The 17,420-nt window shown below is 41.2% G+C and overlaps 1 protein-coding gene across 1 annotated transcript; it reads right to left on the bottom strand.

The window, feature by feature from the left end:
• Positions 1 to 6,262: 6,262 nt before the first annotated feature.
• Positions 6,263 to 16,275, bottom strand: ttc32 (tetratricopeptide repeat domain 32). The gene is made up of 3 exons (XM_078541519.1): positions 16,127 to 16,275; positions 14,583 to 14,749; positions 6,263 to 7,711 (listed from the first exon to the last, which is right to left on the bottom strand). The coding sequence occupies exons 1-3, from the start codon at positions 16,243 to 16,245 to the stop codon at positions 7,584 to 7,586; spliced, it is 414 nt and encodes a 137-aa protein (XP_078397645.1). The 5' UTR covers positions 16,246 to 16,275; the 3' UTR covers positions 6,263 to 7,583.
• Between the last annotated feature and the right edge of the window lie 1,145 nt (positions 16,276 to 17,420).

Below are 17,420 nucleotides of genomic sequence, written 5' to 3' on the forward strand. Positions count from 1 at the left end.
AAAAGGCAGTGAAAGCAGAGTCTTTGAATATTGTTAAGGCAGAGCTAGATAGATTCTTGATAAGCAAGGTAGTGAAAGGTTAAACGGGAGTAAGTGGGAATGTGGAGTTGAGATGACGAACAGATCAGCCATGATCTTGTTGAACACTGAAGCAGTCTCAAGGGGTTGATTTGCTGGTCTTACTCCTGCTCCTAATTCATATGTCCTGTCCCAACCATTTGCTTTATTTTTAAGATTTCAGCTAATGCGTCATAAAGTTTAAACTGTTCAAGATTACAATAGTGAAGCATGGAGATGGTCAAGATAGGTGCCCTAACAGTGCTAAGCTATTTAAAAACAAATGCATGCTTCTTCAACCCAGAACTTAAAGTATTGAGGCATTTTAGTAGTATGTTTTGCTCAGTAATTTCTGATTGCATTTCTGGTTGCAAGTGGTTGACTCTCAAATGCCCTCTGAACAAGGTCAGTTATGGATGGGTAATAAATGCTAGCCTAGCCAGCAGTGCCCACATCCCTTGAATGATTTTTTTTTAAATGGTGAGGGCTGCTTTTTCAGTCAATTAGGAAAATATCTTTGATTGTCTGATTAATCATTTCAGTCCACTCAGAACTCTATATGATGGGGTTAACACGTTAGTGGCCCTGGTAAGTGGAACCATGGAAACAGGCTATTTCATTAGCAACAGTTTAATATGGTGCAGACTAGCGATGTTATTTTAAAAAATACTCTACTTGATTTTTCACATATGGATGAGTAGACCAAACATTTTCACTGTTTGTTTTCCACAGCCTCCTTAAAGCTGACTCAATACCTGCTCATCAGCCTTCAGAGGGGCTGCATACTAAAAGTCCTGTGTGCCTGACAATAAGATGATGTCAGTTGTATAGAGGCACTGGAGAAGTTGCAAAAACAAATCATAGAACCATACGGCCCATTGTGTCTGTGCTGACTCTCTGAAAGAGCAATTCATCTCCATATAGTCCCGTACATTCTTCTCTTTTCAGATAACAATCCAATTCCCTCTTGAATTCCCTCATTTGAACCTGCCTCCGCCACTCTCCAGCAGTGCATTCCAGATCCTAATCACTCGTTGCGTGAAAAAGTTTTTCCTCATGTCACCATTGCTCCTTTTGCCAATTACCTTAAATGTATGCCAGCTGGTTCTCGATACTTCCACCAACAGGAACAGTTTCTCCACAGCTACTCTGTCCAGAGCCCTCATGATTTTGAATACCTCTATCAAATCTTCTCTCAGCCTTCTTTTCTTCAAGGAGAACAGTCCCAACGTGTCCAATCTTTCTGTGTAACTCAGAAGGTGATGCCAGAATTAAGAGGTTCTGGCTATTGGAAAAGACAGGAGTTCTCTTCTCTAGAAAAGGGAAGTGTAGGGGTGATCTAATAGATGTCTTTAAAATTATTCAGGGTGTGAAAGGATAGATGTGGAGAAGATGTTTCCACTTTGGGGGAGTCCACAAGTTGGGGCTATAAATATAAGATAGTCGCTAATAAATCCAAGAAAGAATTCGGGAGAAACTTAAGAGGATGCTGGATAAGCCACACAGCATTCAAAGTGATTTATGTACTTATGACAACTGTGTTGTATGAAGGAATTGTTGCCATATATCTGATAGGTGAAGCAATTAGTCTTCTTTCCCATTCTACTGACATAGGCTGGAATTTTCCAGTCCTGCCCAGCTGCAGGACTGAAAATTCCTGCCCGAAGTCTACGGACCTTTGGTTGTCCGTCACATTTTCTGTCCCACCCACAACAATTCCCGCTGCAGGAGGGGCCAGAAAACCCCAGCAATTATGTAATTTTTTTTTTACCCAAACATACATTTGCCTTGTATGGTAGGTCTATTTAAGGGTTAGCGTGCAGCAGGAAAGTAATCATACTGCCCCTCCATGGTGGTGAACTTTAAGCTGTGAAAGCAGTGGCTCACTTAGCAGAAGTGTGCAAGGTGACTCTGGGTCTATACTCGATGGAGTTTAGAAGGATGGGGGGGATCTGATTGAAACTTACAGGATACTGAAAGGCCTGGATAGAGTGGACGTGGGGAAAATGTTTCCATTAGTAGGAGAGACTAGGACCCGAGGGCACAGCCTCAGAGTAAAGGGAAGACCTTTTAGAACAGAGATGAGGAGAAACTTCTTTAGCCAGAGAGTGGTGAATCTATGGAATTCATTGCCACAGAAGGCTGTGGAGGCCAGGTCATTGAGTGTATTTAAGACTGCGATAGATAGTTCTTGATCGGTAAGGGGAGCAAAGGTTACTGGGAGAAGGCGGGAGAATGGGGTTGAGAAACTTATCAGCCATGATTGAATGGCAGGGCCGACTCGATGGGCCGAATGGCCTAATTTCTGCTCCTATGTCTTATGGTCTTATGAAGAGAGGGATGTTGCTGATGACCCTAAATATTCATGTTTGCAAGCGCATAGCACACTAGCATCTGGTTTACAAAGTTTATGTGTGAATTTAAGGAAGAAAGGATACAACACACATTCAAATTTCTAGGAAGTTTTGCAAGCATTACATCTGTTAAAAGCAATTGATTGAGGTTAAAAATAAAGCTATAATAAACAGGTAAGGAAATAAATGTTCCAAAATTTCATGCAAAGTAGAGTAAAAGAGTGAAAACAAAAGCTGCAAGAAAAACACCGCTGAGAGAAAACAACTGAAATGTGTCAACCATTGCTTTGGGCAGAACCGATGTGACAACACAGTCTGGGCGCACTTGACAACATGTCATTTTGCAACATGATTTACTGGTGATCTGGTTTCCACCCTGGTTAGGTAGGTTGGATTCATATTCCAGCCTGCATGCAGGCTGACTCCCAAGATATATTTCACCTCTGAAGTAGAAACTGTTTTGCAACAACTTCACAAGCACCAGCAAAAATAAAAATGACCAGTTGTGGGCTAAATTTAGTAAAAGTTTATGGCATAACATTTCATAACAGGTGTAAATCTCTAATTTCTGAGACATGTCTGCACTAATTGAACTGCCATTAAAGATTATTTAGGGTTGCGGTTTTTTTTTACTTAGAAATATGTCAAGGAACTATCATATTTTTCCTAATATTATTGTGGGATACTTTAAAGCAGGCTGATGTGTGTGCATATGTATGGCTGTGTGTGTGGGGCTAATTTAATTAAACTAGAGACAGTTAGACTGCAAGAGGTAGTGAGACTTCAGTTACAAATGAAGAAACTTGAACATGAACAAGCAATACACATGAAAAAACTTGAATTAGAAGCAAAAGAAAAAGAGAATTGGAATTGAAAAGGCTAGAGGCAGAAGAAAAGGAGGAGGAAAAAGGGGGAGCATTTCAAAGATAAATGGAAATAAGAAAACGTGACCTCCAGAGGGAGAAGCTAGCAATGGAGGAAAGAGAAAAGGAAAGCGAAGAAGAATATCAGCTTGAAAGGCTGGAAGTTAAAGAAGAGACTTCAGATGCTGAGGTAAGTCCTGATGGTGAAACAACCACATCCAACTCCAAATCCAGAGAGGAGATGTTCAAATTTGTACAGGCTTTTCTGAAGTTTGAGGAAAGGGGTGCAGAGGCATTCCTTATTTCATTTGCGAAGACAGCCAAGCAAATGAAATGGCCACAAGAAATCTGGACATTGCTTTTACAGTCTAGGTTGGTAGGTAGAACTCATGAGGTATATGCATCACTGTCAGAAGTATCGGTAGACTATAAGGCAGTAAAAAAAAAGGCTATTTTGAGTGCATGTGAATTGGTTCCTGAGGCGTACAGGCAGAAATTTCAGAATGTAAGGAAACAGCATAGTCGGACTTATATTGAGTCTGAGAGAGTAAAACAAAGTAATTTTGACCAGTGGATACAGGCATTAAAGGCAACATATGCAGCTCTTAGAGATGCAATTCTTTTGGAAGAATTTAAAGGTTCAATTCCTTCAGTAGTTAGAACTCATGTGGAAGAAGAGGGTTAAAACAGCTAGGCAAGCAACAGAGATAGCTGAAGATTATCAGCTAGTCCATAGATCTAAACCTATTTTGTGTCACCTTTTTAAATCTGAGAAAGATGGAAAGTGGGAAGGTGAAAGGAAGGCAGGTAGTCAGGGAAGAGGAGTAGGCGGAAATTATCAGGGAGTTTCTCCTCAGACCAGAAAGGAAGGTGCTGACAGTAGAGGTGACACTCAAAGACTTAAATGTTTTCACTGTAATAAGGTGGGGAAAACAAAGGCAATGTGTTGGAGGTTACAGCGAAAACCTATTACTGTGGTTGGAACGCAGAAACGTTCCGGAAATAAGAGTACTGTGGGTTCTGAGGTCCAGGAGCAAGGAAAACCAGTGGTTTGTGTACAGTTGAAGCAGGAAGAATCAGTGGTAGGTAAAAAGTGGGAACGTATTCGCAATTTACCCATGGGAGTTCTAAAGGGCACAGAAATGTTTAAAGATTTTGTGTGTGAAGGGAAAGTTACCATGTGTACAAGATGGAGCAGGCAAAGATGTTAAAATTTTAAGGGATACAGATGCTAGTCAGTTATGGGATAGTGCTATTTGTTGTCCAGAGGGACTATTGCAGGAAAGAGTGGTAATAAGTGGAATTCATGGAGATGCTAAATCTATTCCATTGTGGAAGGTGAATTTAAAAAGTAAGTTGAAACAGGTGAGGTGATTGTTGGAGTAGTGGAAAAATTGCCCATTACAGGGGTTCAATTATCTTAGGTAATGATATAGCTGGGTCACAGCTGTTGGTGATGACTACAGTAGTTGAGTGGCCTGTGGAGATGCATTCAACAGAGATGTTGCAGAAAGTACATCCTGGATTGTTTCCAGGTTGTGTAGTAATGAGATCACAAACTCACAGGTTGAAACAGGAGGAGGAGTTTAAAAGGCAGGGGAAGGATGCTGACATCCAACTAGCTGGATCTGTGTTTGAAAAGATTGTGCAGGAAGAGAAGGTTGAGGAGAATAAGAACATAAGAAATAGGAACAGGAGTAGACCATTCGGCCCCTCGAGCCTGCTCTACCATTCAATAAGATCAAGGCTGGTCTTGTGTTTTGATTTCCACGTTCCATCTACCCCGATAATCTTCTTTGCCTAACAAGAATCTATCTACCTCTGCCTTAAAAACATTCAACAACCCCACCTCCAATACCCTCTGAGGCAGAGAATTCCAAAGTCGTACAACCCTCTGAGAGAAAGAAATTGTCCTCATCTCTGTTCTAAATGGGCGACCCCTAATTTTAAAACAGTGCCCCCTAATTCTGGACCCACCCACAAGAGGAAACATCCTTTCGACGTCCACCTTGTCAAGGCCGTTCAGGATCTTGTATACTTCAATTAAACCACCCCTCACTCTTCTAAACTCCAGTGAAAACAAGCCCAGTCTGTCCAACATTTCCTCATAAGACAACCCACTCATTCCAGGTATTAATCTAGTAAACCTCCTTTGAACTGCCTCCAATGCATTTACATCCTTCCTTAAATAAGGAGACCAAAACGGCACAGAGTATTCAAGGTGCGGTCTTACCAATGTCCTGTTTAACTCAAGCATAACATCCTTACTTTTATGTTCAACCCCTCTCATAATAAAGGATAACATTCCATTAGCCTTCTTAATTACTTGCTGTGCCTGCATACTAACTTTTTGTGACTAATGCATTAGAACACCTAGATCCATCTGCACCTCAGAATTATGCAGCCGTTCTCCATTTAAGTAATACTCTGCTTTTTTGTTCTTCCTGCCAAAGTGAACAATTTCACATTTTCCCACATTCAACTTCATTTGCCAGATCTTTGCCCACTCATTCAACCTATCTATATCCATCTGCTACCTCCTCATATCCTCTTCATAACATACTTTCCTACCTATCTTTGTGTCATCTGCAAATTTACCTACCATGTCTTCACTGCCCTCATCTAAGTCATTGATGTAAATCGTAAAAAGCTCCAACCTAGGGAGCATCTTACTGGAAGTTTGTACCAAATTTTAGCAGTGTGGTTGCACCATTGATGGAGGCACTAAAAAGAACAAGAAATTTCAATGGACACAAGAGTGTCAAAATGCATTTGACAGTTTAAAAACTGTGTTCACCATTACACCAGTTTTGGCAGCACCTAATTATGCCAATTATGGCAATTGATGCAAGTGATTTGGGTATTGGTGCTGTGTTGTTACAAGAAGATGAAACAGGAATTGAAAAGCCAGTAGGATATTTTTCACGAAAGCTGAATGTACATCAGAAAAGACGCTCATCCATCGAAAAAGAGACTCTAGGTCTGGTGTTAGTGTTGCAGCATTTAGAGGTTTATGTTCCAAACAATTCTTCAGAAACAATTATTTATACAGACCAAGATGCTTTAAAATTTCTAGACAAATTTCGAGACCGAAGTGCAAAACTGTTCAGAAAGAGCTTATTGCTGCAACTGTTTACTTTACAGGTTATACATGTGGCTGGAAGAGAAAATCTAATTGCGGATGTCTCTGTTGATACAAAGGATTTGTATATATTATGTAAATGCATGTACCTGGTAGTGTAATAGTTTTGTGTATATAGATGAATACAGTAAGCAATGTAAGATGGGTTGATAAACTGAAACTGTCTTTTAAAATTATGATGGTCCATTTTTCCAAAAAGATGGAGGTGTCAAGGAACTATCATATTTTTCCTAATATTATTGTGGGATACTTTAAAGCAGGCTTACGTGTGTGCATGTTTGGTTCTATATGTGTGGCTAATTTAATTAAACTAGAGATGGTTAGACTGCAAGGTTTAAATTATTGAAGAAGTGAGGTGTAAAACAGGCATTTGAAATGGAGATGAGTAGAGCTAGGGTGAGGTCAGCAGATACGGTGTGAATTAAATTTGCATTTTTAGATAAGTGGAGAAGTGTCTGATTTTCAAAGGGACATGGAAGATATTTACAACTGGCAAGATAAATAAGGCAAGGTTGTTGATTTTTCTCAAAAGTGCTGGCCATAATGCTAACATGAAAGGTTTTTATATTCTGGGAAAAGTAACTTCTAAAGACAAGTAGAAACAATGGGATTTACAAATCAAAAAGGGAGAAATTTATTTCAAGAGGGATGGAAGGCTGCGTGAGGTGTGGCCGAGTGAAACCTTGAAAGGTGGCTATATGAATCAGACTTGGAGAAAAAGCCTCTAACCATCCTGAAGACGTTTGCTGTTCCAGTAACCAAAGTTGTGTTAAAAGCTTTTGGAAGCGCATTGTCCACTGGGTGCTTGTGGTGGTATTGCTGGATGACTTTATAAATTTGGAATCTATTTGGACTGTTGCCTTAAAGGGGGTGTGTAGTTGGGATTCTGGTTAAGTAGAAATTGTGGGAACTGTTTTAATTGCGTAACTGTAATATTGTGTGTGTTAATGTTTTAATTTAATCTTTAAAATCTCTAAAGGTGATAGTGGACTCATTACTTCTGACTTCATGCACAAGCCTTCGCGTAATAAATACAAATTGCAAAACTGTTGTGATAGCGTGGCCAAGTTTTCCTTGTGAATTTGGTCAGCCTGGCAAATACTAGCTGCCACATCATAACAAATAGTACACTCACAAAACCAACGTTTATAATCCAGCTGCCATAACCTAGTATCCTCTACTTTCTTTCTCATTTTTATCTATTAGTGTCTGTTCAAGACTCAATCTGGCATCTTTAAAATCTGGATTCAAGGTCAATGTTTTCTTGAAGTCTTCGAATGCCTGGTCAAAAAATCCTGAAAAGGAAAAAATAGCACATCATTTTGTTTTTCTATTAGATAAAATCTGTGAATAATGTGCTGGTTTTCTTTTTCCATATCTGATAAAACTACTGTAAACTTTAGAAATTAGTATTATGTTACAGAAAATGTGAAACTCTATAGTGTTAAAAGTGGTTAATTAATTGAAATCCCTTACAGCATTATGTCACAAAAAATGAAATAACGAGAGAGCTTATCTACGGTTTTTAAAAATTTGCACAGGCTGAAAGTGACACAGCAAAGCTGTATTCATAGCCCCATGCCTAGTTATCATGAGGAGGGGGCAGTGGGCTCTCTTTGAACTGTTGCAGACTTTATGACGATGGTAGGCCCACAATAGTGAAGGAATTCCAGGATATTCATCCAGTAACAATGGAGGAACAATAATATATGTCCAAGTAAGCACAGCGTTTGACCTGAAAGGGAATTTGGAGGTGTAACCTATGAATGAAGACACCAGGCATACCTAGAAATGAGGTGTCAACCTGGTGAAGCTACAACACAGGGCTACTTGCGTGCCAAGCAGCATTAGCAGCCAGTGATAAACAGAGCTAAGCGATTCCACAACCAACGGATCAGATCTAAGCTCTGCAGTCCTGCCACATCCAGTCTTGAATGGTTGTCAACAATTGAACAACTCACTGGAGGAGGAGGCTCCACAAAATATCCCTATCCACAATGATGGGGAAGCCCAGCACATCAGCACAAAATATAAGGCTGAAGCATTTGCTACAATCTTCAGCCAGAGGTGCCGAGTGGATGACCCACCTTGGCCTCCTCTAGAGGTCCCCAGAATCATAGATGCCAGTCTTCAACCAAGTTGATTCACTCCACGCAATATGAAGAGACGCTGAAGGCGCTGGACGTTGCAAAAGTTATGGGCCCTGACAATATTCCGGCTATAGTAGTGAAGACCTGTGCTCCAGAACTTGCTGTGCCCCTAGCCAAGTTGTTCCAGTACAATTATAACACTGGCATCTAGCCGGCAATGAGAAAAACTGCACAGATATGTCCAGTACAGAAAAAGGACAAATCCAACCCAGCCAATTACTACCCCATTAATCTACCCTTGATCATCAGTAAAGCGATGGAAGGGGTCATCAACAGTGCTATCAAGCGGCACTTGCCTAGCAATAACCTGCTCACTGACGCTCAGTTTGCATTTTGCCAGAGTCACTCAGCTCCTGACCTCATTACAACCATTGGTCAAACATGAACAAAAGAGCTGAAGTCAAGAGGTGAGGTGAGAGTGACTGCGCTTGACATTAAGGCAGCATTTGACGAGTGTGGCATCAAGGAGCCCTAGCAAAACTGAAGTCAATGGGAATCGGGGGAAAACTCCCCACTGGTTGGAGTCATAACTAGCACAAAGGAAAATGGCTGTGGTTGTTGAAGTTCAATCATCTCAGCTCCAGGACATCACTGCAGGAGTTCCTCAGGGTGGTGTCCTAGGCCCAACCATCTTCAGCTGCTTCATCAATGACCTTCCTTCCATCATAAGGTCAGAAATGGGGCTGCTCGCTGATGATTGTGCAATGTTCATTACTGTTCGCGACTCCTCACACATTGAAGCAGTCCACTTTCAAATGCAGCAAGACCTGGCTTGGGCTGACAAATTGCCAGTAACATTCAAGCCACACAAGTGCTAGACAACGACCATCTCCAACAAGGGAGAATCTAATCATTGCCCCTTATCATTCAATGGCATTACCATCGCTGAATCCCCCACTATCAACATCCTAGGGGTTACCGTTGACCAGAAACTTTACTGGACTAGCCATATAAATACTGTGGCTACAAGAACAGGTCAGAGGCTAGGAATCCTGCGACGAGTAACTCACCCCCTGACTCCCCAAAGCCTGTCCATCATCAAAAGGCACAAGTCAGGATTGTGATGAGTGTGACTGTCCACTTGCCTGGATGAGTGCAGCTTCAATAATACTCAAGAAGCTTGACACTATCCAGGCAAAATAGCCCGTTTGATTGGCACCCCATCCACAAACATTCACTTCCTCCACCACCGATGAACAGTAGCAGCAATGTATACCATCTATAAGATGCACTGCAGAAACTCACCAAGGCTCCTTAAGCAGCACATTTCAAACCCACGACCAGTACCGTATAGAGGGACAGGGCAGCAGACACATGGGAAAACTACCTGGAAGTTTCCCTCAAAGCCACTCACCATCCTGACTTGGAACTATATCATCATTCCTTCAAAATCTGAGTCAAAATCCTGGAACTCCCTTCCAACCAGCACTGTGGGCTGTAGCTACACCACAGGGACCGCAGCAGTTCAAGAAGGCAGCTCATCACCACCTTCTCAAGGGCAATTAGGGATTGGCAATAAATGCTGGCCCAGCCAGCGAAGCCCATATCCCATAAATTAATTTTAAAAAGATATAGTAGAAAGATTTTGCAAATAGGAATCATAACAAAATATGATAAAATTGTGACATTTTTGCAACAAAATGGAAAATAAACAAAACATTTTCATCTCAATCAAAATATTTTTCAAGCAAATAAAATGTCTGTAAAAAAAGGCACGATGGCCTTAATCAAAGTGAGCTGCAGTATAAATCTCAGCATTCATTGCCATTCAACTCACCTACCCATACTGGATGAGTGATAACACACTTCTGCCTAGCCACTAGATGGTAGACTGCGCACTCTCCTTAAAGGGCTACTTTACAGAAGCTAACACTGATCTTTAGAGTAATATTAACAGTCTCAGCCAAAAGAAAGAGAAATAGAGTAGGAAGTAGCCTTTAGGGATCTTTTTGAATGTTGGTTTCTCAATAAGGAACAAAGCACCAAGAGCCATAGTATAGGACATAACCAAAGCTGAAAAGAGTAAAAGAGAAAACAAAGTAAGTTAGGAAATGGTGATTTGGAATCTCCTAATTTAAGAATTAAATGGCCAAAGGAAAGGAAAGTGAAAGGAAAGCCCTAGATTTTCACAAATGTGAAGGGAGGGGTGAATTAAAGCACAAACCTGTGCCATGTTCTCAACCCACTGGAAACGTAGGGATGAAGAAGAGCATATAGAATAGACTTAGAGTTTATATGGAATGAGACAAATGTTCAGAGGAATTTTGCTCTTAGAAAAATCAACAAGTAGAGAAAGACATTGTGAAACGTTGGAGGCTAGAGGTGAATGAAGGATCAACTATCAGACAAGTTTTAGCCTTTATCTTGTCCAGAAGTACAAGTCAGCTTTTGGGAGATACTTCCATAGATATGAGAGCAGTGTTTTAAGTCTTGGATCGATCCAGGCTTTGTGAAGAATTAAGAGTTGTCGAAGGAAAACAAGTGTTTGGAACAATGTAACATACTAACTTTTTGGAGGCAGGTTCAGCAAGGAGACATGAGTAGAGTCACAGAGTTTTACAGCACAGAAACAGGCCCTTTGGCTCATCGTGTCCATGCCAGCCATCAAGCACCTATCTATTCAAATCCCATTTTCCAGTTCCAGTTAGAGACAGAAAAATTAAGAATTTCAACTGATGAAGGAGAAAGAAGGATAGAGCGATTCAAAGAGATAGTACCTTTAATGGCTCTGCCCTTAGCTGTTAGTTAAGCTTGTGATATAGAAGGGGCATGGTAAGAGAGGAAACACTTTATTGTTTCTAAGATCTCTTACAAATTCCTTTCCAAATCTTTTCAGTGGAGATGTGTACTCTTCACCCACTCTTCTGATCTATAGAGTATAACTGTTATAAGCAATTTACTGACTCTAATTGACCTCACCAATTTACAAGTATCAACAATTACCTTAATTCTCACTGGAGTACTTGAGCACGGCCTTACAAGAGCAGCCAAGTAGACAATAGAACCGTACTTAACTTCAGACCACCTGAGATCATCCACTGGTTGCACCAAATTATTTTTGCTAAAGATCTAAGAATGGCCACTAAAACTCTGCAAAAAATATGACCGACAGAACTGTCTACCAGATCATTGATAGTATTCTTGATTTTTCCTGGGGTCCTTTGTGTTCAAGTTCAGAGGAAATCCATTGAAGAAATTACCCTCATATTAATGCCTGCTAATTCATGACCTGAAGCGTGAATGTCTTTCTCCATAGTTCCTTTTTTCTTTTTGTCCTCTTCCTCTTCGAAGAGGATGGAACATGTCTCTGAAGTAACCACTGCCTCAGGTGACTTGGTCACCTGGGGCATTAGTTTTTTTAAAAAAATTCTTTCATGGATGTGCATCTGTGGCCCATCCCTAATTGCCCTTGATCTGAGCGACTTGCTAGGTCATTTCAGAGGGCAGTTAAGATTCAACTACATTGCTATGGATCTGGAGTCGCATGTAGGCCAGACCAGGTAAAGATTGCAGATTTCCTTCCCGAAAGTACATTGGTCAACCAGATGAGTTTTCACAGCAATCAAAGTTTCATAGCCACCATTACTGAAACTAGTTTTCAATTCCAGGCTTTTGATTAATTGAATTTAAATTCCACCAGCTGCTGTAGTGGGACTTAAACCCATGTCCCTAAGCCTCTGCATTACTAGCCTAGTGACATTACCACTAAGCCACCATCTCCCCATTAGGTGCTATTCGTGTTGTACACTTTTGGAGCCTGAACTTGTACTGAGCTTGAGGCCCAATGAGATGACCCTGCTTCAGCTAGTGCTGTCTCTAAAAGTTAGAGTGGCGGCTGAATAGGCAAGCTAACCATAAGTTCCAGCGACGTTTCAAACACTTAGGATGCAACTCTAAACTATTTTTTTCAGGAAACCTCCAAAGGGAAGATCTTTGACAAAGGGTCTTTCTGTTCAGGGAAGTGTGTTGGTGTTGATGGGTTCATTCAATCGCTGGAGCTGCTTCTTGGGCCTCTGTATCAAAACAGCCTCTGAACGACTAAGATAAAAGCAAAATACTGCGTATGCTGGAAATCTGAAACAAAAAGAAAAATTGCTGAAAAAACTCAGCAGGTCTGACAGTATCTATGGACAGAAAGACAGAGTTAACATTTTGAGTCCAGGTGACTATTCTTCAGAACTAAAGAGAAGTAGAAATGTGGTGAAATATATACTGTTTATGGGGGGGTGGGATAGGTGGAGCTGGATAGAAGGCCAGTGATAGGTGGAAGCAAAGGAGAGATTGCAAAAGATGTCATTAAAAAAAAGGTTAAAGGGGTGTTGATGGTGGTGATACTGGCTAAAGGAGGTGCTAATGGTGACATTAAGAGTAGAAAGCAGGATGAGCAAGTGACAGATGGCCCTAAGAGGGTGGGATGGGGGGAGAAAAGATCAAAATAGGCTAAAAGGTGGGGATAAAACAATAAATGGAAATAAATTTTAAAAATAATAATAGAAATAGGTGGGGGAAAAATGTATATATAAAAATTTAAAAATAAATATTTGAAAAAAGGGGATCAAAAAGGGGTGAGGTTGGAGGAGCGAGTTCATGGTCTGAAGTTGTTGAACTCAATGTTAAGTCCGGAAGGCTGTAAAGTGCCTAGTCGGAAGATGAGGTGCTGTTCCCCCAGTTTGCGTTGAGCTTCACTGGAACATTGCAGCAGGCCAAGGACGGACATGTGGGCATGACAGCAGGGGGGTGTGTTGAAATGACAAGCGACAGGAAAGTATGGGTCATGCTTGCGGACAGACCGAAGGTGTTCCTCAAAGTGATCACCCAGTCTGCGTTTGGTCTCTCCAATGTAGAGGAAACCGCATTGGGAGCAGCGAATGCATGAGACCAAATTGAGGGAAGTGCAAGTGAAGCACTGCTTCACTTGAAAGGAGTGTTTGGATCCTTGGACAGTGAGGAGGGGGGGAAGTAAAGGGGCAGGTGTTGCAACTCCTGCGATTGCATGGGAAGGTGCCATGGGAGGGGGTTGAGGTGCAGGGGGTGATGGAGGAGTGGACCAGGGTGTCCTGGAGGGAACAGTCCCTACGGAAAGCTGACAGGCTGGGTGAAGGGAAGATGTGTTTGGTGGTGGCATCATGCTGGAGTTGGCAGAAATGGCGGAGGATGATCCTTTGAATGTGGAGGCTGGTGGGGTGAAAAGTGAGGACAAGGGAGACCCTATCATGGTTCTGGGAGGAAGAGGAAGGTGCGAGGGCAGAGGCGCAGGAGATGGGCCGGACACGGTTGAGGGCCCTGTCAACAACCTGGGTGGGAAACCTTGGTTAAGGAAGAAGGGAGACATGTCAGAAGCATTGTTTTGGAAAGTGGTATCATCGGAACAGATGCAATGGAGGCGAAGGAACTGAGAGAATGGGATGGAGTCCTTACAGGAAGCAGGGTGTGAGGAGTTGTAGTCGAGGTAGCTGTGGGAGTCGGTGGGCTTGTAATGAATATTGGTGGACATCTATCTATCACCAGAAATTGAGACAGGGAGGTCAAGGGAAGGGAAGTGTCAGCGATGGACCATATGAAAGCGATGGAGGGGTGGAAATTGGAAGAAAAATGAATACATTTTTCCAGGTCCAGACGAGAGCATGAAGCGGCACCAAAACAGTCATCGGTGCACCGGAGAAAGAGTTGTGGGAGGGGGCCTGAGTAGGACTGGAACAAGGAATGTTCCACATACCCCATAAAGAGACAGGCATAACTGAGGCCCATGCGGGTAGCCTCTGAACGACGTTAGGTCAGAACCAAGGCAAATATGACGTAGAGTAAAAACTCTGCAGGTGGAGGGCAAAGACTTTCAAGGACATAGGACATCTTTACCAATGCCATACTGCCAGTATGATCAAAAGTATAGTAAGACATATTTTAAAGGCAGAATCTAAAACAGTTGATATCAAAAATATATGACTAACAATCTAATCTGACAAGATTGATTTTATTTCAATATTCTACTATGGAAACTGTAAAAGCAAAATGTTACCTAGTCTATAATGTATCAGTCCTCGATTATAATAAGGAACTTCAAAATCTTCTTTGTTTTGAATTGCTAATGTGTAATCATCCATGGCTTCATAAAAGTCTACTCTTAAGTACTTGATTTGGCCTCTGTTGTTGTATGCATTAGCCAGGTCCTCAGCACAGCATTTGCTGAACAAGAAAAAAAGTATTATTCGTCACTAAGACATTATTAGCATCAATCTTACGTGCTACAGAGTAATTTTCTGACTTTAAATTGCAATAAATGGGTTGGAAAATCAGATGCACTATGTGGCCAAACTTTTAGCATGTGTTTTTGGCAGGTGAGACAACTCAAAAAATTCCCACTTTTATCTCAGGATCAAATGCAACATGTGCCCTCTTGACGAGGCAGAGCTGACTAGATTTTAAGAAGCGGAGTACTAGCGATTGTACTTGCAATCAGGAAATATCTAACTCTATTTTGCACAGATGAAGACTAGAAATATAAATTAAATGGGATTTTAATTGTTTTATTCTATTTACTTTTTAAAAATTCAACTTGCTGTATAAATATTCAACAGAAACTCAAGGTGAACAACTATTTGATTGGAAAGTGTAGAAAACAAAAACAATGGTAACAAATAATGAAAACAGAAAATGCAGTTCACCCAGCTGCTGAGGAGAGAGAACCAGAGTTAACATTTCAAGTCTGTGACCTTTTAACAGAACTGGAAGAAGATAGAGATTTAAGTTTATAAATAAGTACAGAGGCAAGGAAAATGTAGGCTGGGGCAGGGAAGAGCAAAAAGAAATAGGCGTATGCAGGAGAGATTAAATGACAAAAGAGATGATGTGTAAGACAAAAGACATTGGTAAAGGGACAACAGAAGAAACAAAAGATTGGTCTAAAGAGCACCTGCAGAATCATTACTAGTGCTACCTGTCTGAAAAAAAAACTGGAGCAGTGGTTATGATCTGAAATTGTTGACCTCCCTGTTGAATCCCAAAATTGTAAAGCAACTAATCAAAAAGACAATGTGCTGCTCCTTGAGCTTCTGTTCAACTTCATTAGAAAAGTATTGGAGACTGAGGATGGAGTGGGAATGGGATGATGAATTAAAATGATGGTCTGGGTCAGGCTTGTGGACTGAATGAAAATGTTCAGCAAAACCATTTGCCAATATACGTTTGGTCGTCCCAATGTAGAGGAAACTAAATCCTGAGCAGCAAATACAGAACACTAAAATTGAAAAAAGTACAAGTAACAACAATTTGGTTTAAAAAAAGGCAAACAGTGATTATTATAAGGGGGCAAAGATGCCCTTCAAGTGGACTGCTAAACCAGTGTCATTTAATAATTTTGGATGTAAATTAAGAGGGGTGATTCAGTAAAATAGAAGCCTGAGTTACAGTTCACTGGTTTTATTGCAACTGGGTGAGGTTGCTGCTTATCACTAATGTCACTCTTTCCCCTTATGCAGCTGTGCGGTGGAAGGTTCCGTGGCCGCGATAAAATCTTTGCTAACAATCCAAGTGCTCGTGGCTGCGTCTAAGGGCCAGACTCACTTTTTCCATTCCCCTTCCGTGCAAATATGAATGAACTTGGTGTAGAATTCTTCTGCGGTTCTGAAGTTCTGCTTCTGGAATTGAAAGTCTGCTTCTCTCAAAACGGCACGACAGTCCATATTCTCCCTTCCTGTAATAGACAGACCTTGTTCCGGGATTGCATCATGGTGGGCGGGATCTTACCCCTATGAATAATGCAAGTGAATGTATTTGTTACTTTGAAAAATCCAGGGAAAGAGGCCCGAAATGTTGCATTTTAATTTTAAAACCTCGCAATTAATTGGTCATGTTAAAATGCGTTAAACTGCTTTACTGTGCGGTCTTGTGCCAACCCACTGGGAGGGTGCCAGATCCTTTCCGGTCCATAAAAATCAGAGACCAAGGTACTTGAGGTCTAATCCCACCGGCGCACAAAAAAACCTATGGGGCTCAATTTCCACGAGGGTTCTCCCACTCACCAACAGTACTTGTTAAACCCTAGATATAAATGGCTGAAAGAAAGAACTTACATTGGTATAGCGCCATCCCAAAATTGTAAAGCAATTAATCAAAAAGACAAGGTGCTGCTCCTTGAGCTTCTGTTCAGCTTCATTAGAAAAGTATAGGAGACTGAGGATGGAGTGGGAATGTGATGATGAATTAAAATGATGGTCTGGGTCAGGCTTGTGGACTGAATGAAAATGTTCAGCAAAACCATTTGCCAATGTACGTTTGGTCTCCCCAATGTAGAGGAAACTGAATCGTGAGCAGCAAATACAGTACACTAAAATTGAAAAAAGTACAAGTAACAGCAATTTGGTTTAAAAAAAGGCAAACAATGATTATTATAAGGGGGCAAAGATGCCCTTCAAGTGGACTACTAAACCAGTATCATTTAATAATTTTGGATGTGAAGTAAGAGGGGTGATTCTGTAAAATAGAAGCCTGAGTTACAGTTCACTGGTTTTATTGCAACTGGGTGAGGTTGCTGTTTATCACTAATGTCACTCTTTCCCCTTTCGCAGCTGTATGGCGGACATCCCAAATGCTTGTTTATTTTATGTATCTTCAAATTCTTTTCTCCCCTTGGAGAATGGTGTGGAGTATTAGAAGAATTTACAGGCTGAACAACAGCCTGTTGAACTGTATGGTGAAGGCTTTCTCTATCAAGTCCTGGAGTGGGACTTAAACCTGGGCCAATTTGCGTACAGTCTAGCAGAAATTTGCATAGGCTAACACTTCAGTCCAGTTCTGAGTGTTGCACCGGTGGAGGTGCCACGTTTTAGCTGAGACATTAAACTGAGATCCTGTCTGC

This window comes from Cetorhinus maximus, chromosome 5 (assembly GCF_964194155.1).
Source record: "Cetorhinus maximus chromosome 5, sCetMax3.hap1.1, whole genome shotgun sequence".
Lineage (NCBI taxonomy): Eukaryota > Metazoa > Chordata > Chondrichthyes > Lamniformes > Cetorhinidae > Cetorhinus > Cetorhinus maximus.

What these genes read in the sequence shown, in the direction of transcription:
- ttc32 (XM_078541519.1), bottom strand. Translation starts at nt 16,245, where the DNA reads ATGGACTGTCGTGCCGTTTTGAGAGAAGCAGACTTTCAATTCCAGAAG. An exon ending in ACGGAAGGGGAATGGAAAAA is followed by an intron (nt 14,750 to 16,126) that starts GTGAGTCTGGCC and finishes TTTCTTGTTCAG; the next exon opens with CAAATGCTGTGCTGAGGACC. An exon ending in ACTGATACATTATAGACTAG is followed by an intron (nt 7,712 to 14,582) that starts GTAACATTTTGC and finishes TTTCCTTTTCAG; the next exon opens with GATTTTTTGACCAGGCATTC.